The 16,190-nt window shown below is 49.1% G+C and overlaps 1 protein-coding gene across 5 annotated transcripts in view; it reads right to left on the reverse strand.

Moving 5' to 3' along the window:
- The window catches only part of GALNT10 (polypeptide N-acetylgalactosaminyltransferase 10), a 191,944-nt gene that overhangs the window by 17,919 nt on the left and 157,835 nt on the right, over positions 1 to 16,190 (reverse strand). For all 5 annotated transcript variants that reach the window (XM_036312544.1, XM_036312543.1, XM_036312541.1 and 2 more), the window contains exons 5-7: positions 10,203 to 10,388; positions 7,125 to 7,308; positions 3,476 to 3,593 (exon numbers count right to left, since the gene is read on the reverse strand). In XM_036312544.1, the coding sequence (XP_036168437.1) occupies positions 3,476 to 3,593; positions 7,125 to 7,308; positions 10,203 to 10,388 (488 nt within the window). The remainder of the gene's footprint in view (positions 1 to 3,475; positions 3,594 to 7,124; positions 7,309 to 10,202; positions 10,389 to 16,190) is intronic.

The raw sequence follows: 16,190 nt of genomic DNA on the forward strand, positions 1-16,190 counted from the left end.
TAAGGGACCCTGGCCTCGTCCCCTAACCACTTAGGGCACCAGTCTCCATGCCACCCTTGACCAGGTTCTGGGTGCATCTACCTGCTTTCACACACTCGATTTTCACTTCATCCTCTTGAGGATGCAGTGAGCTTTATGAAAAAGAAACCTGAGTGTTTCTGTTGTTTAAATCCGCCCAGTCTGGGATCAGTTTGGCTTTTGGTAAGGATATTGGTGTCAAATAATTCAAACAGCACTCATCTGAGGCCTCTAAGCTACTCAGATGTGATGGGTTCCCTCTCAGGTGGAACATGGCTCTCCCTTGGCCCTCCCGGGCCTTTCCACCACCACCTTGCTCTCCCAATCTGCGTACGGCACCCTCAGACCACCTCCCTGCTCCATCCCTCCCAGGGCTGTGCACATCTCTGCCCCCAGAGCCGCCCTGTGGAGACGCACTCAGGGCTCTGTTCTCCCTGGACTCCCTTCTCGTGGGAAATCCTAGCCCTGAACTTGCAAATGGCCCAAGTGTTGGGATATACATGGAGAGGAGATGGGCCCAGAAAGCTGAAAACCTACATATGTTTTCCTTCTTTAGCCTATAGGTGGGCAAGATCACCTAACACAGTGGATCCACTGTGGAGATTCGGTTGTGCACCCTGGTGACCATGTGCGTGGCTGACGGGAGCTGTGGCTGCCGCTGCCCAGCACCATGGAGAGTATTGTACAGCGTACCACCAGCCCAAGAAAAGATCACATTTCAAAATCTCAGTACGGTTTCTCCCGAATGCTTGCTGCTTGCGTACCACCTTAAAGTAACAGCAGAACCACCGTAAGTCACCCTCTGTAGAGTATTCCACTGTTGGGATATGCGCTACCTTATTATCCCCCGAGGATTTGGGTCATTTTCAATCTTCCCCTATTGTAAGTAACGCTTCAATAAATAGCTTCTACCTAAATCTTTGCTCATCTATGCACTGTCTCTCAGGTAAACTCCTGGGCATGGAATTTTGGGTCAAAGAACGTACTCGCTGTGAAATGTAACAGATTTTGCTAAACTGCTCTTAATAAGAGAAATACCCACTTGCATCACCCCAAAGCCCACGTCTTCCTTACGCCTGCTCAGCCACATTGTCGTGTGTTTCCTTCTCTCTCTGGGTCTCAGAGTTGAGGCTGCCCTAACCCGGCCTCCTGGGGACACTGTGCGGCCCCCTCTCTGCTCCCTGCCACCGCCACGTCCAGCCCAAACTACCCTCGCGCCTGTGCGAGAGCATCTTGTTTAATCCTACCTCGTGGGGGAGGAAGGAAAAGTACCTCAGCACCATCTGGGACGTGAGGCCAGCGCCCTGCCTTCTCACCGACACCTTTCCCAGCACACCACCATTACCCAGAGATGGTGATGTAAGTCTGGGGAGGGCAGGGTGAAAACAGTATAATCAGATAGGAATCAATGCCAGTAACAGTTATTTAAAACACTATGATGGCGAGGCCCTGGGGTACAGAGATGGGACAAGACCCACTCCTAGCCTCCAGGGAGCTCAGAGTCCAGTGGGGAAGACAGGCCAACCCTTGGGTCATGTCACCTCGAGGTATTTGAACCCAGGGAGCTAGGTGAGGCGGAGAGGAGGCCATCTATAGAGCTGAGCCCAGAAGGCTGAGTGTGGAGTGGCCAGCCTGAGGAAAGAGTGAACAGTGTGTGCCTCCAAAGATGGGCCTGTGGCCAGTGAGCAGTGCTGTCGGGCTGGGGGAGGTGGACATCTACGGTTCCCCTTCCTCCACATCTATTCCCCCTTCTGGATACAGTGGCCAGACTTTCCTCTGGGGAGCCAGCCCATCTTCCTGGTTCCAGGATGGACATGTGACTGTAGCTGACCAATACGAACATTGCTCAGGGAGGTAAGGGACCAGCAGGCCAATGAGACACAACGTGGGGACAGGAAGATGGGAGAGAGGAACTCCCCACAGAGAGAACGCCTGCCTGCGCAGGAAGCCAACCTCAGCCAGGGGACTGAGGGACAGAGACTGGGACGAGTTAGTCCCTGGATCCAGCCGGGCCTGGAGGGTCTACCTGGAATTCCAGTGTGTGGGCCAATTGATTCTGACTTTTCACTTAAATCAGTTCAACTAGGATTTTGGTCACCTGTAACCAAGAGTCCAGACTAATGCAATGGGGTAGGAGGACAAGGTGCTGATAGCGTGACTGTGCCTTTTGGGGAAAAATAAATCTCTGTTGGCTAAGAGAAATGAGAGGATGGGAAAGAGGGCAAGAAAAGGGTCAATGACTCTTCTAGAAATCTCAGAGCCTTTAGGAATCTTTTCTGAGGTTTTCCCGTCAGGATAGATGGTCTAGTCTGGAACTGGAGTCAAATTATTAATCCATCAGTGCTGTTGGCACATATCAACTTGTCTTAGTTTCTGAAAATACACTCAGCCTTTCATACCCGTCTCTCTTCTCCGTCACCAAGAAGAAACGGGGCCGCAGCAGAGATAAATCAGAGGGAGTCTGGCCCTTTGCAAATGCCCGCTCGGCCGGGGATGGAGCAGCTGGCATTCCAGGGAGGCGTTGCCAGCAGAGGATCGAGCTCTCCTGTCCGCTTGGCGCCGTGGAGGGCTGTCCACGGGGCCTCGGACAATGCACTGGCAGATGGGCTGCTACGGATCCGGAAACTCACGCTCGCAAAGCCAGGAGAGGGGAAGGGAGCCTCCTCATTACACCGTCTTCTTTCCCTCGAGGTGAAGGACATAATTGGATCAAATGGGAGCAGGAACCAGCCTCCTCCCGCCTCCCCGTGACAGACTTCCAAAATGGCTTCATTACCGAGGCCTCTGTAAATACACTGTGTGGAGAAAATGCCATTTGTAGTGCTGTAATTGCCCGATGAGCATCATTAGACGGGCCTTTAAAAAACACACAGAATGGAATCATTTTGGGTTTAGGAAGTCCTTTGGGCAAATCTTTCTCCATTCACTGTTCTCCACAAAGTGAGTTTCTGAAGGGGGACTCCTTGCCCAAGGAGGTGGCTCTGGCCAGTGACAGGCCTGCTCTGAGTATTCAACCAACACATGTATGAAGTGTCTTCTCTGTGTCAGACACGTGTCCAGTACTTGGGATACAGCGGTAAGTGGAACACACCAAGATCCCTACCCCAGTGAAGTTTACATTCTGGTGAGAACTCAGAACACAGACGTGCCCATTTCTGGCCTGGCTATAATGCCGCTGGCCATCCCTTCTGAGCTGGGGAGACACCTTACCAGGGGTTCTGGGGATGCGAGAAGCAAGTCCTGGCTGACCACACGGCTAATCTTCCCCTCAGAGAGACCTGATATTCACCTGAGGCCCACCAAGAGTCCCACAAAGAAAGGGAGACTGTGACTCCTTCGCCTTAGGAGCCCTGCGGCCTTCTCTTTCCAGGCTCAGACAGATAGGAGGTGGGCGACATGCCAGCACAGCGGCCAAGGGGCTGTGCCAGGAGAAGGGGGCTCCCAGGAGCTGGCTCACCTTGAATGAGATCTCATACTGCTCCCCTCCCCAAATCTCAAGGCCTGGGTCGTACCCGCCCAGCTCCCAGAACCACTTCCGGTCCACGGCGAACAGTCCACCGGCCATCACGGGAGACCTGTCAGGGAAGCAGAGCGTGGTGTGAAGACGTGGACCTGAGAGCACGCGGACACCGCTGTTCCCCTGCAATGGTGGTCTCGCTGATCCATGAACACAGCCCATGTGTTCCGCAGGGAATCCCAGGCCCTTCTGGGTGAGGGCCCAGGCCTTTGTCCTCCTTGCCTACACTTCCCTTCATAAATGCTACATTTTAACCAAGTGGACCCAATGTTCCTATACACGTTTAACACCAGGGAATCCCTGTGAAATGAAATCACAGCGTGTTCTCCCCGTGAACCTTGTAGCTGAATCATCTCTCTCTCTCTCCCCCCAGTCCTCCCACCAGGCCGTCAATTGTCTTAGCGATGAAAACCATACAGCTTCCTGGGCCTCCCCCAGACCTACAAAACCATCTATGGGGAAGGAGCCTCAGGACCTGCGTTTCGGACCTGCTCCGGTGAGGCCTCTGTCCGTTCAGCACACACTTGCTCTGCTGAGAGGTGACAGAAGCCGCAGCCTCTGGTCTTTGTCACACGGGGCTAAGGTGAACTCCACTCGCCCACGCTCCTCAGTTCGCTCGCCCAGTGCCGGCTGGAAGCAGGTGCTGGAGGCATCTGGAGGTAAAGCAGCCGGACGGCCCAGGGATGCCAGTGTGGCGGGGCAGCGCCTCAGGACAGAGGACCCCGAAGACAGGTGGGGTCACAGGGGCCTCTGGGAGTGCAGATGTTTCTCTCTTTCTCCCTCTCTCCCTTCCCCTCTCTAAAATCTCAATGAAAAAACACACAAAAATAAAAGGGGTCCTCTTGACTATGACCAAGGGCTTGAATATCCCAGGTGCTGTAATGAACTAATTTAGCAATGAAACGACCTCACTCCTCACGTAGACCCCAGGAGGTAGGCCTCATCATTACGATCCTCTTTTATGGAGGTAGAAACCAGGGTACAGCGGTAACTTGCTCAAGGCTTCACAGCCATTAAGCAGGATTTAACCCTCTAAATGGCCACAGACCACACCCCTCATGGCCACAGCACACCACCTCCTGTCAGGGAGGGGCAGTCGAGAAGGGGCAATTGAGTGAAAGGATGGGAAACCCTCACTGCACCCTGGGCTTTCCTTTGCCTGCGGTGTGTCTGCGATGAGGGATTTAACCACTGGGCCCTGTGCTGCCCGGTATGGGGCACTGATATGTGGCTGGTCTGGATTGAGATGTGATGCAAGCGTAAAGCTCACAAAAATCTCATTAGTGATTTCACAGTGTTGGTTACATGCTAACATGGGAATATCTTAGCTATGCCAGCTTAGATAAAATATATTACCAAAACGAATTTTACCTGCTTCTCTTTGCCTTTTTTATGTGGCTACTAGGAGATTTGAAAGTACATATGTGGCTTGCATTTCTGCTGGACGGTGCTGATTTTAACCTCAATGAGGCTGCGTCCTGTTTACACAGCAGACCTACAGCGACACTTCCTAGCTCACCTTGCTAGTGTATTTCTGAAAGCACCTAGGACTATAAGAAGATAAGGTGGCGATGGTATCAACTCTCTCCTGTCTTCGGAAGATTGTGGGTTTGGGTTTTCTGGCTGGATTCTTAAATACGCTGCTCAGAGGGGTGTATTCATGAGAAATCAAACTCAAGACTCTGCACTCAAAAACCAGCCTGGCCGGTAGCCAGGGGCCTGGCTAAGGAGCTGCCTCATGAGGAGGCCTCACAACAGGTAGGCGATTGGCCTTACGGTGTTTGGATGCTTGAGGCTGTGACTCCAGAGGGAGCCTCTCCTTTAGCCCGACCTATTTTCTGCAATAACAACAATTCTGAGTGTCTAGTGTCTGCCGTGCACTTGACCGACATTATCTCCAGCTCTCACAAAGCCTTATCACTAGGCCCCTTTTCAGATGGAGGAATTTGAAATTCAGAAATGCTACATACTCTGCACAAGGGCATGCAGGGAGTAAGTGGATGAGCCGCAATTCACACCGGGGTGTGCCACCAAAGCCCGAGTTTTTCAAACATCATTACACCACGCTGTGCCTACAGATCGCCTGTCTGCTGGCACCATGGGGAGGTGTGCAGAAAATGACCAGGATTTCTCTTGTAGCCTCTCCCCTGGGTTTTGTCCAAGTGCAATATAGAGGAGAGACTTCTGGAAGGAATCAGAGGACACAATGGAGGGAGAGCCCCTCAGGAAGGGCTCTCAACCTTGGCCACACATCAGTATCACCTGGGATCTTCAAAAAACAATGATGTCCAGCCCTGGCGACTGTTGCTCAGTGGTTAGAGTGTTGGCCTGAGCACCAAAGGGTCACAGGTTCAATTCTTGGTCAAGGGCACAAACCCAGGTTTGATCCCTGGCTCCAGTTGGGGCTTATGCAGGAGGCAACCAGTTGATGTCTCTCTCGCACCAATGTTTCTCTCCCTCTCTCCCTCCCTCCCTTCCACTCTCTCTAAAAATCAATGGAAAAAATATCCTTGGGTGAGAATTAACAAACAACAAACAAACAAACAAATAAACAAAAATGATGTCCAGATTTCACCCCCAGACTCTGGAGTAATTGGTTGGGGGTGGGATGAGGGTGACTTGCACATGATGCCAATAGGCACCCAGGGTTGAGAGCTACTGCTCTGGGGTTGGGCCAACCCTTCAATATCCAGATGAGGAGACTGAGCCCTCAGAGGAAACTGGCTGGGCCTCTGCTACTAACCAATTGCATGACCTGAATGTGCCCTTTCCTCATCCCAGTGAGGAGGGTGAACAGGCCAAGCCCTACCCTATGCACCTTTCAAATCTTAGAGCCTATGAATTGGCTCATGGCAAAGGGTCAAACCATACAGGGGGTTCTGGTTACCTTGAAAACTCCATTTCCTGGAGCAGCCCGTTCTGACTCAGCCTCTACTATGTGTCATCTTGGCAGGTGTCGCCTCCTCTCTGACTCTGACTCTGCTAGTAGTGCTGGCCCATGTTGAGGACATAGGTCAGGAAAAGAACAAACGTCTGACCTGCTGAAGAGGCACCGGGGCTCTGCTCACGCAGCTCCATCGCCCCGGCCCCTCCATTTCCTCAGGGAAGCCCACCTCTGCGCCTTTGCCACTTCATTGCTGTATGACCTAGGTAACTTACTGTAACCCTGATGTCCACATTGGAAAACATGAATATTAATTTAAATAAAAGTTGAGAGGGTTAAAGACGATCAGGTTGTGATGTGCTCAGCACGCGGTGCCTTGCACTCAGAAAGTGTTCAATAAGTGGTGATGACGATGATAATTACAACCGGAGGCTTGAGGGAGGGAGCATGAGCAACTCTGCTCAGCCCCCATTGGCAATGGCAGCAAACTGCACAGAGGCGGGCAAGGATGAGGTGACCAGCTTGGTGGTCCATGAGCTGAGGCTCTGACACGCTGGGATGGACTGTGCTTCTGGTTGGGGACATCTGCCCTGGCCCCTCTGCACTGGACTTTTGGGGGAGCTGGTGATCCTGAGTTGTGTGTGTTGGGGAGGGGGTCACCGGGTCAGCTCAGCTACTGGGACCAGCCTGGTGACTCATACTTACTCAAATGGGTCACTGGGGTCAGCCTTCTGCAGTTCTGGAGGGATTGGGATTCGCTTGTAGTACATCTCCCAGTCAAAGGCGCCCCGCATGGCATCCCCCGCCTGGGTCTCATACCGGAAGTCATCGTGGTCAATCACATCAATCATCGGGCACACGATGGTCTTGCGGTTCCGAGCGATGCGGTCTGAAGAAGCCGAGAGATGCCCATTAGGGAGGCAGGATGGGGGAGCAGCTAAGTGCATGACCCTGTTCTGAAGCTTATTTGAATTTTTAATGTGTTCCCTGGGTGAATTATCTGAACATTTGAGCTTGAGAATCCTGGAGAAGGGAGGGCGCAAGCTTTAAAAAAGATGGACCAGGGCTCCTATCCCAGTCCTGACGCCTAAGACAGGGGACCTGGTCCAGCTACATAACTAACATCTCCAAGACCCAGCATTCTCCTCCGGGGGTGCCAGTGAGCTGCTGGGGCAAATATCTCCCAGCGAGGGGCAAGTGGGCTGTGCGGGGTGTGTGTGTGTGTGTCTCCCAGCTTTGGGCCAGGAGTCAAATTCAAGACTTGGAATGAGGAGTGTGGTGGGGGGTCAGAGTAGGTGGGCATCTGCCACCTGGGGTGTGTTTACCCCTCCCCCACTTACTGAAGCAGAATCTCTGAGGGTTGAGATGGAGCAACCTTGTGACAGGCTCCCTGGGGATTCTTAATGAAGCAGAACACCCTTCTCCAGGGAAGGAGCTAGAGAAGGCCTCCCTTCCTCACTATTCATGGCCGTTCAGGGGATCTCACTTCAGGGGAGGGTTTGAGCTCTGCTGGGTACTGGCTGACTGTGAGAGGTAAGAGGCCAAGGGGCTGCAGCAGCGCAGCAGCGTTCAGTGCTGGGCTCACTTGGGGACAGAATGCCCAGGTTCGAATCCTGGTTTTGTCACCTACTAGCGGTATAACCTTGGGAAAGGTCATGCGATGCCTCTGAGTCTCGGTTTCCTTGCCGACAAAATGGAGGAAGACAGCGCCTATCTCGTGGGGTCTCTGAAGACTGAGAGACAATGAGGCCAAGGCGCCTAGCACGTGATCAGTACTCCCGACGCCGTCTGTGACCAGGGTTGCTGACAGAAGCTCAGAAGCAGGCACTGGAAGGCTGAGCATCTCCCTCGTTCTCTCTGCCCCTCAGGTTTCTCATTTGCAAGATGCTGCTAATAATGCCTGGCCTGCTTGTTCTACCACGGAATCATCAAATTCAAATGGGGATGTGGCCTAGAAAGCTAGGAAACTAGCAGAGCCATGAGATGATGATGGTGATGATGATGATGATGATGATAATGATGGAGGAAATGATGATCAACAGCAGTTTTCCTTTGGGGTGCTGATTCCTTCTCTCTCAGAAATGCTTGCTCTCCAAAGAAGGCAGACTGAGCTGTGCTCAGAGGTGTAAATGGTTTCAGAGACAAAAGCCATAATGGGCTCTGTCTGCTGATCATATTAGCAGGGCAGACTTTTAAATCTACACCAGTGGTTCACATTTCTATTGCAAAAAGGAAAGAAAAAAAGAGGGGGGATGCTTCTTCCGTGTATGTCGGCAGATTATGAAAATTACCTTCATGTATTTCCATAGAAACAGAGTTAAGGGCTATTTAGATGACCAGTTCAGCTTCCTGCCCCACCACTCCATTCTCTTTATGAGTCACCGAATGACCCAACAAATTGGTTGTCCCTTCAGGACTATCAATTAGGAGATTTATGGTGAGGCTTTTTTGTTTTTTGTTCTCTTTCAGTCATGAGAGGCAGAAGCAGACCTCTTGGTTTAATGAAATCAACTGTTTACCAGAGAATCTGGGTTATATCCTTTTCCTAACCACACACAAGTGCATAATCTAACACGAAGGTCCATGCTGATCTGTGTTGGGACCTAGCACGCTGGTTATCCCACTCAGCTGTGTGGGTTTTGGGTTCTGTCCTCTCCTTTGAACGGTGGCCTAACCAGTGCTCCTCAAAGCGTGGTCCCTGGACAGCAGCCCTGGCACCACCTGGGCGCTGATTAGAAATACAGCTTCTCAGGCCCCACCCTGGACCCCCCGAATCGGAACCTTGGGGTGGGGCCTGGCACTCCGTTTTAACAAGTCTTCCAGGTGATTCTGAGGCGCACTCACGTTTGCCCTAAACTCCAGTCCTCTTTGCTCCCTAAGCTTTCTGTTACGGAGAGCATATCCCTCCACTTCTGAGGGGTTTGCTTGCTCTCTGGATTGGTAGCTCTCCCCGAATCTGCCTCCATCACTATCCCTCTCCTGACTCCCAGTCCCAGTGGGACATTTCCTCTTCAATGTCCAACTGTCCGCACCGGCGCGCTGCCTTTATCAAAGCGGAGAACTGGGGACGCAGGCCTGGTTCTCCAACCAGCAAGGAGACACCGGCATCCAATCCTCGTGTCTCCCTTCTGTCCTCCAAGCATTGGTAGACAACTCCTGCATCACGCTGCCCTGCATCTACAGTCCTTCCCTCGTAGTTGTCATAAACTCTCCAAAGAGGACTGAATTTAGGGAGGCAATGTGGAATCATGAAAGACAGACTTTGGAGCCAGACAGATGGTGACTTTTATACTTACGGCCCAAGGGAATAAGTGAATCATTCAATATCTCTGAACTTCAGTTTCTTCTACTATAAAAAAGGGATACGTCTGACCTGGCATAGTTTTGTGAGCGTTAGAGACCATGCTTGCAACCTTGCTGGCTCATAGAAGCCGTGCCGTCAATAGTAACTGCTCTCAGTTTGGTTCTTAATGGTAGACAGTCTTGGCTTGCTTTCTAAGAAACTTTGAAGTAATCTGGGGGAGCAACCATGTCACTAGAAACTAATGTGCTGTATGAGTTTGGGCAAGTCACTTCTCCTCTCTGAGTCTCAGCTTCTTTCTCTGGAAAACGAAGGAACAGGACCGAATGGGTTGCTCAGGTCCCTTTGAGCACTCCTGAACTTCTGAGTGCACCTGGCATCATGCTGGGTGCACCTCAGCAGGCAAGGGAACCTTTGTGTCTGGGGCCAGTGGCGGCTGGCTCATTCCACATCGTCTACCTTGTCTTGGGAGAGTCCCTTACCGAGCAAGGGGGGGAGCCAATTGACATTGGCTTCACAGTGTGAGTCCAAGAATGTGATGACATCCCCTATTGCCGCTGAGGCCCCCAGCATCCGGGTCCTTATCAGCCCTTCCCGTTTCTTGGTTCGGAGAATCCTCACGCTGGGGAAATGGGCCATGTAGTCTTCAAGTGGCTTCTTTAGGTGCTCTGGGAGGGAGACAGAAGAGGAAAGATGGACGGTAGGTAAGAAGAGCTGCTCAGTAATCTTATTCTTGTGACCTCTCCCTTACCTGTGCACTGCACTTTACAGCGAGACACAGCTCTCTGGCCACTGCCTCACTGCACCTTTCCAGTGCAAACTGTATACTTTGAAAACGACAAAACCTTATTGAAAGGAACTGAAGACCGAAATAAATGGACAGGCAGTTCATGTTCTTAGATGACTTAATATTGTTAAGATGTTGATAAGACCTCCCATATTGATCTACAGGGTCAACGTGATTAAAATCACAGCTGATTTCTTTGCAGAAATTGACAATTGACAGCTGATCCTAAAATTTATGAAAATGCAAGGGATGAAGGGACCCAGAATAGCTAAAACAATCTTTTTATTATTTATACATGAGTGTTTATAGCAACACTATTCACAATAGTCAGGTGGTGGAAATGGCCCAAGTTTCCAATGCCTTATGAATGCTATCAACAAATATAGAATATATCCATACAATGGACTATTATTCAGTCATAAAAAGGAATCAAGAACTGATACATGCTACACCATGGGGGAATCTTAAAAACATTATACCAAGTAGAAGAAGCCAGACACAAAAGGCCACATATTGTATGATTCCATTTGTATGAAATTCCAGAATAGGTAATCCATACAGACAGAAAGCAGATTAGTGATTGCCAGGGCCTGGAGTCTGGGGAATGGGGAGCGGCTGCTTAATGGGTATGGGGTCTCCTTTTGGGATGATAAAAATATTTTGAAACTAGATAGAGGAGATGGTTGCACAACACTGCAAATCTACTAAATGCCACTTAATTGAATACTTGAACATGGTTAATTTTATGTGAATTTTACCTCAATTAAAAACATGGATAAAGGATGTAAAATTAGGTACATCTCTAAAGAAAATATACAAATAGTCAATAAACATGTGAAAATGTGCTTATCATCATCATCAATCATCAGGGAAAATGAAAGTCATCAGTAGTATGTGACACCATATTACTTTACATGCCCCAGGACTGATATAATCAGAAAGCCAGATAATAACAAGTGTGAACAAGGATGTGGAGAAATAAGCATCTTCATACACTGGAATGTAAAATGGTGCAGCTACTTAGGAAAACAATCTGGCAGTTCCTCAAACAGTTAAACACAATTATAACCCAGCAATTCCACTCTGAGGCATACACCCAAGAGAAATGAAAACACATGTCCACACAAAAACTTGTACACTCATGTTCATAGCAGCAACATTCATAATAGCCCCAAATTGAAAACCATCCAAATGTCCATCAAACGGTGACCAGAGCCCTAACCAGTTTGGCTCAGTGGATAGAGCGTCGGCCTGCAGACTGAAGGGTCCCAGGTTCGATTCCGGTCAAGGGCATGTACCTTGGTTGCGGGCACATCCCCAGTGGTGGGTGTGTAGGAGGCAGCTGATCGATGTTTCTCTCTCATCGATGCTTCTAACTCTCTATCCCTTTCCCTTCCTCTCTGTAAAAAAATCAATAATATATATATATATTTTAAAAAAATGGTGACCGGAAAACAAAATGTAGAAGACCCATACAATAGAATATTATTCAGCAATAAAGAAGGCAACAAGCTATTGCAATAATATGGACGAGCCTTAAAAATATTATGCTAGGTTAAAGAAGTCAGACATATAAGACAAGATATATGATTCTACTTATGTGACATTTCTGGAAAGGTAAAACTACAGAGACAGAAAGGAAATCGGTGGTTGGCTGAAGCTGGGTTGGGAGTGGGGGTTGACTGCAAACAGGCACAAAAGAACTTTTTGAAGTGATGGAAATATTCTAAAAATGAATTACGGTGTGAGTTTCACAACTGCATAAATTCACTTAAAAACACATTGAACTACAGACTTAAAATGGGTGATTTTTATGGAATGTAAATTATATCTCCATAAGGCTGTTAAATTCTAAAAAAAATCAATTGTATTTCTATACACTGGCAAAACACAATTGGAAAGTACAACAAAAATAGCATTTGTAGTAGTCTCATGTATAAAGACCCAAATAAATGAATAGATAAATAATATTTATAGATTGAAAGACTCCGTATTTAAAGCCAGTTCTCAGCCCAGAAATAAACCCGTGCCTTTATGGTCAATTAATATTTGACAAAAGAGGCAACAATATACAATGGGGTAAAGATAGTCTATTCAATAAATGGTACTGGGAAAATTGGACAGATGCGTACAAGAAAATAAAACTAGATCACTTTCTTACACCATATCCAAGAATAAATTCAAAAATGGATTAAAGAGTTAAATGTTAGACTTGAAACCATAACATTTCTAGAAGAAAACATAGGCAGTAAAAACTTGGTCATTTCTTGTAGCCATATATTTTCTGATATATCAACTTGGGCAAGGGAAACAAAAAATATACAAATGGGACTACATCAAACTAAAAAGTTGTTGCACAGCAAAGAAAACCATCAAGAAAATTAAAAGACAACCCACTAAATGGGAGAACATATTTGTCAATGGTACATCTGTTAAGGGATTAATATCCAAAATTTATAAAGAACTTATACAACTCGATGCCCTCCTCCCCTGCACCCACCTCCCTCTCCGCTGCCCAGAAGGCTGCAGCCATGGAAGCGCATCCATCCGCCTTGGGAGACCCGTCCTGCTGGCGGTGTGTGTGCCCGGAGCTCACCCTGCGGCCGGGCCTGAACCGCGCGCAGGCCTGGGCCTGGACCATGGACAACTTCCCTGCGCTGAGCCGCCCCTCCTGCGACCCCGCCTCTGGCTCCCAGAGCCTCGCCCCTGGGATGCGGAGGGTCCCGGAGCTGAGAGGGGCCAGGAACGCGGGCTGGGACCCGCAGTCCCCGCGAGGGGAGGCTCAGGCGCTGGGCCGCACAGCCCTGTGGTCCCTGGCGCCGCGCTGAGCCCCAGCCTCCCGCACCAGCGCCCAGCACCCAGCTGCACCCCAGGAAGCGGACGGAAGGTGGCCAACAGCTCGAGGAGCCGCACCCCTGGGGACCCCGAGACTGCCCGGTAGGCAGCCCTGCTGCTTCTTTCTCTCCTGCGGGATGCACAGACTTTCCTGGCACAGATCCCTCCCCGAGTGCAGTCCATAACGTGCTAAGGTACTGACGTCGCTTTTGCCTCTACTCTCTGTTCGCTTCTGGAACCTGTGGACCACGATTAAACCCCGGATCCTTAAAAACACACACACATACAAAACCAAACAAACAAACAAAAAGAACTTAAACAACTCAACACCAAAAAACAAACAATCCAGTTAAAAAAATGGGCAAAGGACCTGAATAGACACCTTTCCAAAAGGAGAAACAGATGGTCAGACATATGAAAAGATGCTCAATGTCACCAATCATCAGAGAGATGCAAATTAAAGCACAATGAAATATCACCTCACACCTATCAGAATGGCCATCATCAGTGCTGGAGAGGATGTGGAGAAAAAGGAACCCTTGTGCACTGTTGGAAATGCAGACTGGTGCAGTCACTGTGAATAGCAGTATGGAGTTTCCACAAAAACTAAAAAATGGAACTGTCTTATGACCTAGCAATTCCACTTCTGGGAATATATCCTAAGAAACCTGAAACACTAATCCAAAGGAATATATGCACCCCTATGCTTAGTGCAGCGTTATTTACAATAGCCAAGCTAGTGAAGCAGCCCAAGTGCCCATCAGTAGATAAGTGGATAAAAAGCTTTGGGACAGCCCTGGCTGGGTGGCTCAGTTGGTTAGAGCATTGTCCCGTATACCAAATGGATGTAGGTTCAATCCCCGGAAGGCAACTGACTGATGTTTCTCTCTCACATCAATGGTTTTTTCCTCTCTCTCTCTCCCCTTTCTCTCTAATATCAATAAAAATATCCTTTGGTGAGAATTTTTTTTAAAAAAATGGGAGCACAAGGGATGAAGCAATTTCTATATCTTGATTGGGGTGCTGCTTTCCCAGGTGTATACATTTGTTAAACCTCATGGAACTGTATACTCATACTATCTGTACATTTTTTTCACTGTTTGTAACTTTGAGCTCAAGTATAAAATATATTGGTCAAAACACACATCCTCTTGGTTGGGGAAGCTGGAGTGTAGTGGAAGTGTCCCTGACTGGGGACCCGGAGAATTGGACTGTGCTCCCCGGTTTGGCACAGTGAGCCCATCACTTATTTCCTCTGGGCCGTCTCTGAAATCAGAGTTTGGACCAGAAGGTCTTCAATGGCCCTGAGCCCAGGCCTCACAGAGCTCTTGCCAGCCCCTGGGGTGACCACCTTCCCTCACCAAAGCCCAAACCCTGCTCTGACTTCCCTCCATCAGGCTTCAGACTGGAAGGCCCCTCCCCGCCCCCCAATCGGGGGGAGGGGTGTCCAAACCACCCTGTGAGCGGGCTGTAAGTAAGGCTGCAGGGCATCACCCAGGCCACGGTGATATGATAGACCGAGGGTAGCACCCAGCATCTTTGGCTTTACTTGACCACAATCGGGACTGCGATGCACAGCCAGCCTGGAACCCACTGGGGCACTTCTGTCTCTTCATTTCATAGAGAGCTGAGGTCCCGAGAAGGGAAGGGCCCACCCCCGGCACAGTTAGCAGTGGAGCTCTGTTTCACGCCAGGATCCCCTGGCTGCGTGTCCAAAACCTACTGAACCTTTTATTTTTCTAACCCAGGAAAGAAATGAATCACTTTCACTCGTAAGGAAGGTTATGATTTGCAGAGCAGCTGCACATATTTTATCTCCCTTGGTTCATAAAATCATACTCTGCATCTGACAGATGAGAAAATTCATGCTCAGAGAAGAGAAGAAACCAGCCTGAGGTCATACAGCCAGTAAGTTGCTGGGCTCCCTGTAGAAGCTTATGCTCTCCCCTTCCAGTCGTGTTTTCCCAACGCCGACAGTCATCTACTGCTGCATGATTTGTGCCTCTTCTACTTACCCTACTACAACTTACTTAGACTTTTTAAAGCAACTCGCTTTGCCCGGCTGGCATGGCTCAGTGATTGAGCGTCAACCTATGAACCAGGAGATTACGGTTCAATTCCCAGTCAGGGCACATGCTTGGGTTTTGAGCTTGATCCCCAGTAGGGGGCATGCAGGAGGCAGCAGATAGATGATTCTCTCTCATCATTGATGTTCCAACCTCTCTCTCCCTCTCCCTGAAATCAATATAAACATATATATATATATTTTTTAAAAAAAGGTAAACAGAGAGAAGATGATCTACACATACAGCGGAGGCTGGAAAACTGAGATCCCAGATGCCTTCTTGCTCGCCTGCAAAGATTAATATGGCTTCTCCCGCCCTTTCCCACTTATCCTTGGAACAGTGACTCTGTAGAAAACAGAAATCAATTTTCCCTAATTGAGGGACTAAATCTTTCCAAAAGAGACTTGCTTGGGCATTGAGACAAGATAGCAAAAGGCATGATCACTCTCCAGATAGGCTGCTGTTGGGGCAGAAAAACTGTCTTTTAAAAAAAAAAAAGCCATAGTCACTGTGACAAGTGCTTCTTCTTGGCTGGGTTCAACTGGTAAGTCATTAACTGGAGGAGGAGATAATCTCCCTTACTGCACACCACTACTCCCCTCAGAATTAGAAATATCACCGGCCCAGCTCTAATCACTGAGGGCCCCGCTTGGGCAGGCCCCACGGCTGAAATCACCCCGAACGCAGATGGCTGCATCATTACAGACCGAGCAATTAAGGGCTTTTGACAGCTTGTGGTAACGTCAGAGCCATTATTTAGGGGCAATTATGGTCCTCCTGTC

Source organism: Myotis myotis, unplaced genomic scaffold (genome assembly GCF_014108235.1).
Source record: "Myotis myotis isolate mMyoMyo1 unplaced genomic scaffold, mMyoMyo1.p scaffold_m19_p_6, whole genome shotgun sequence".
Lineage (NCBI taxonomy): Eukaryota > Metazoa > Chordata > Mammalia > Chiroptera > Vespertilionidae > Myotis > Myotis myotis.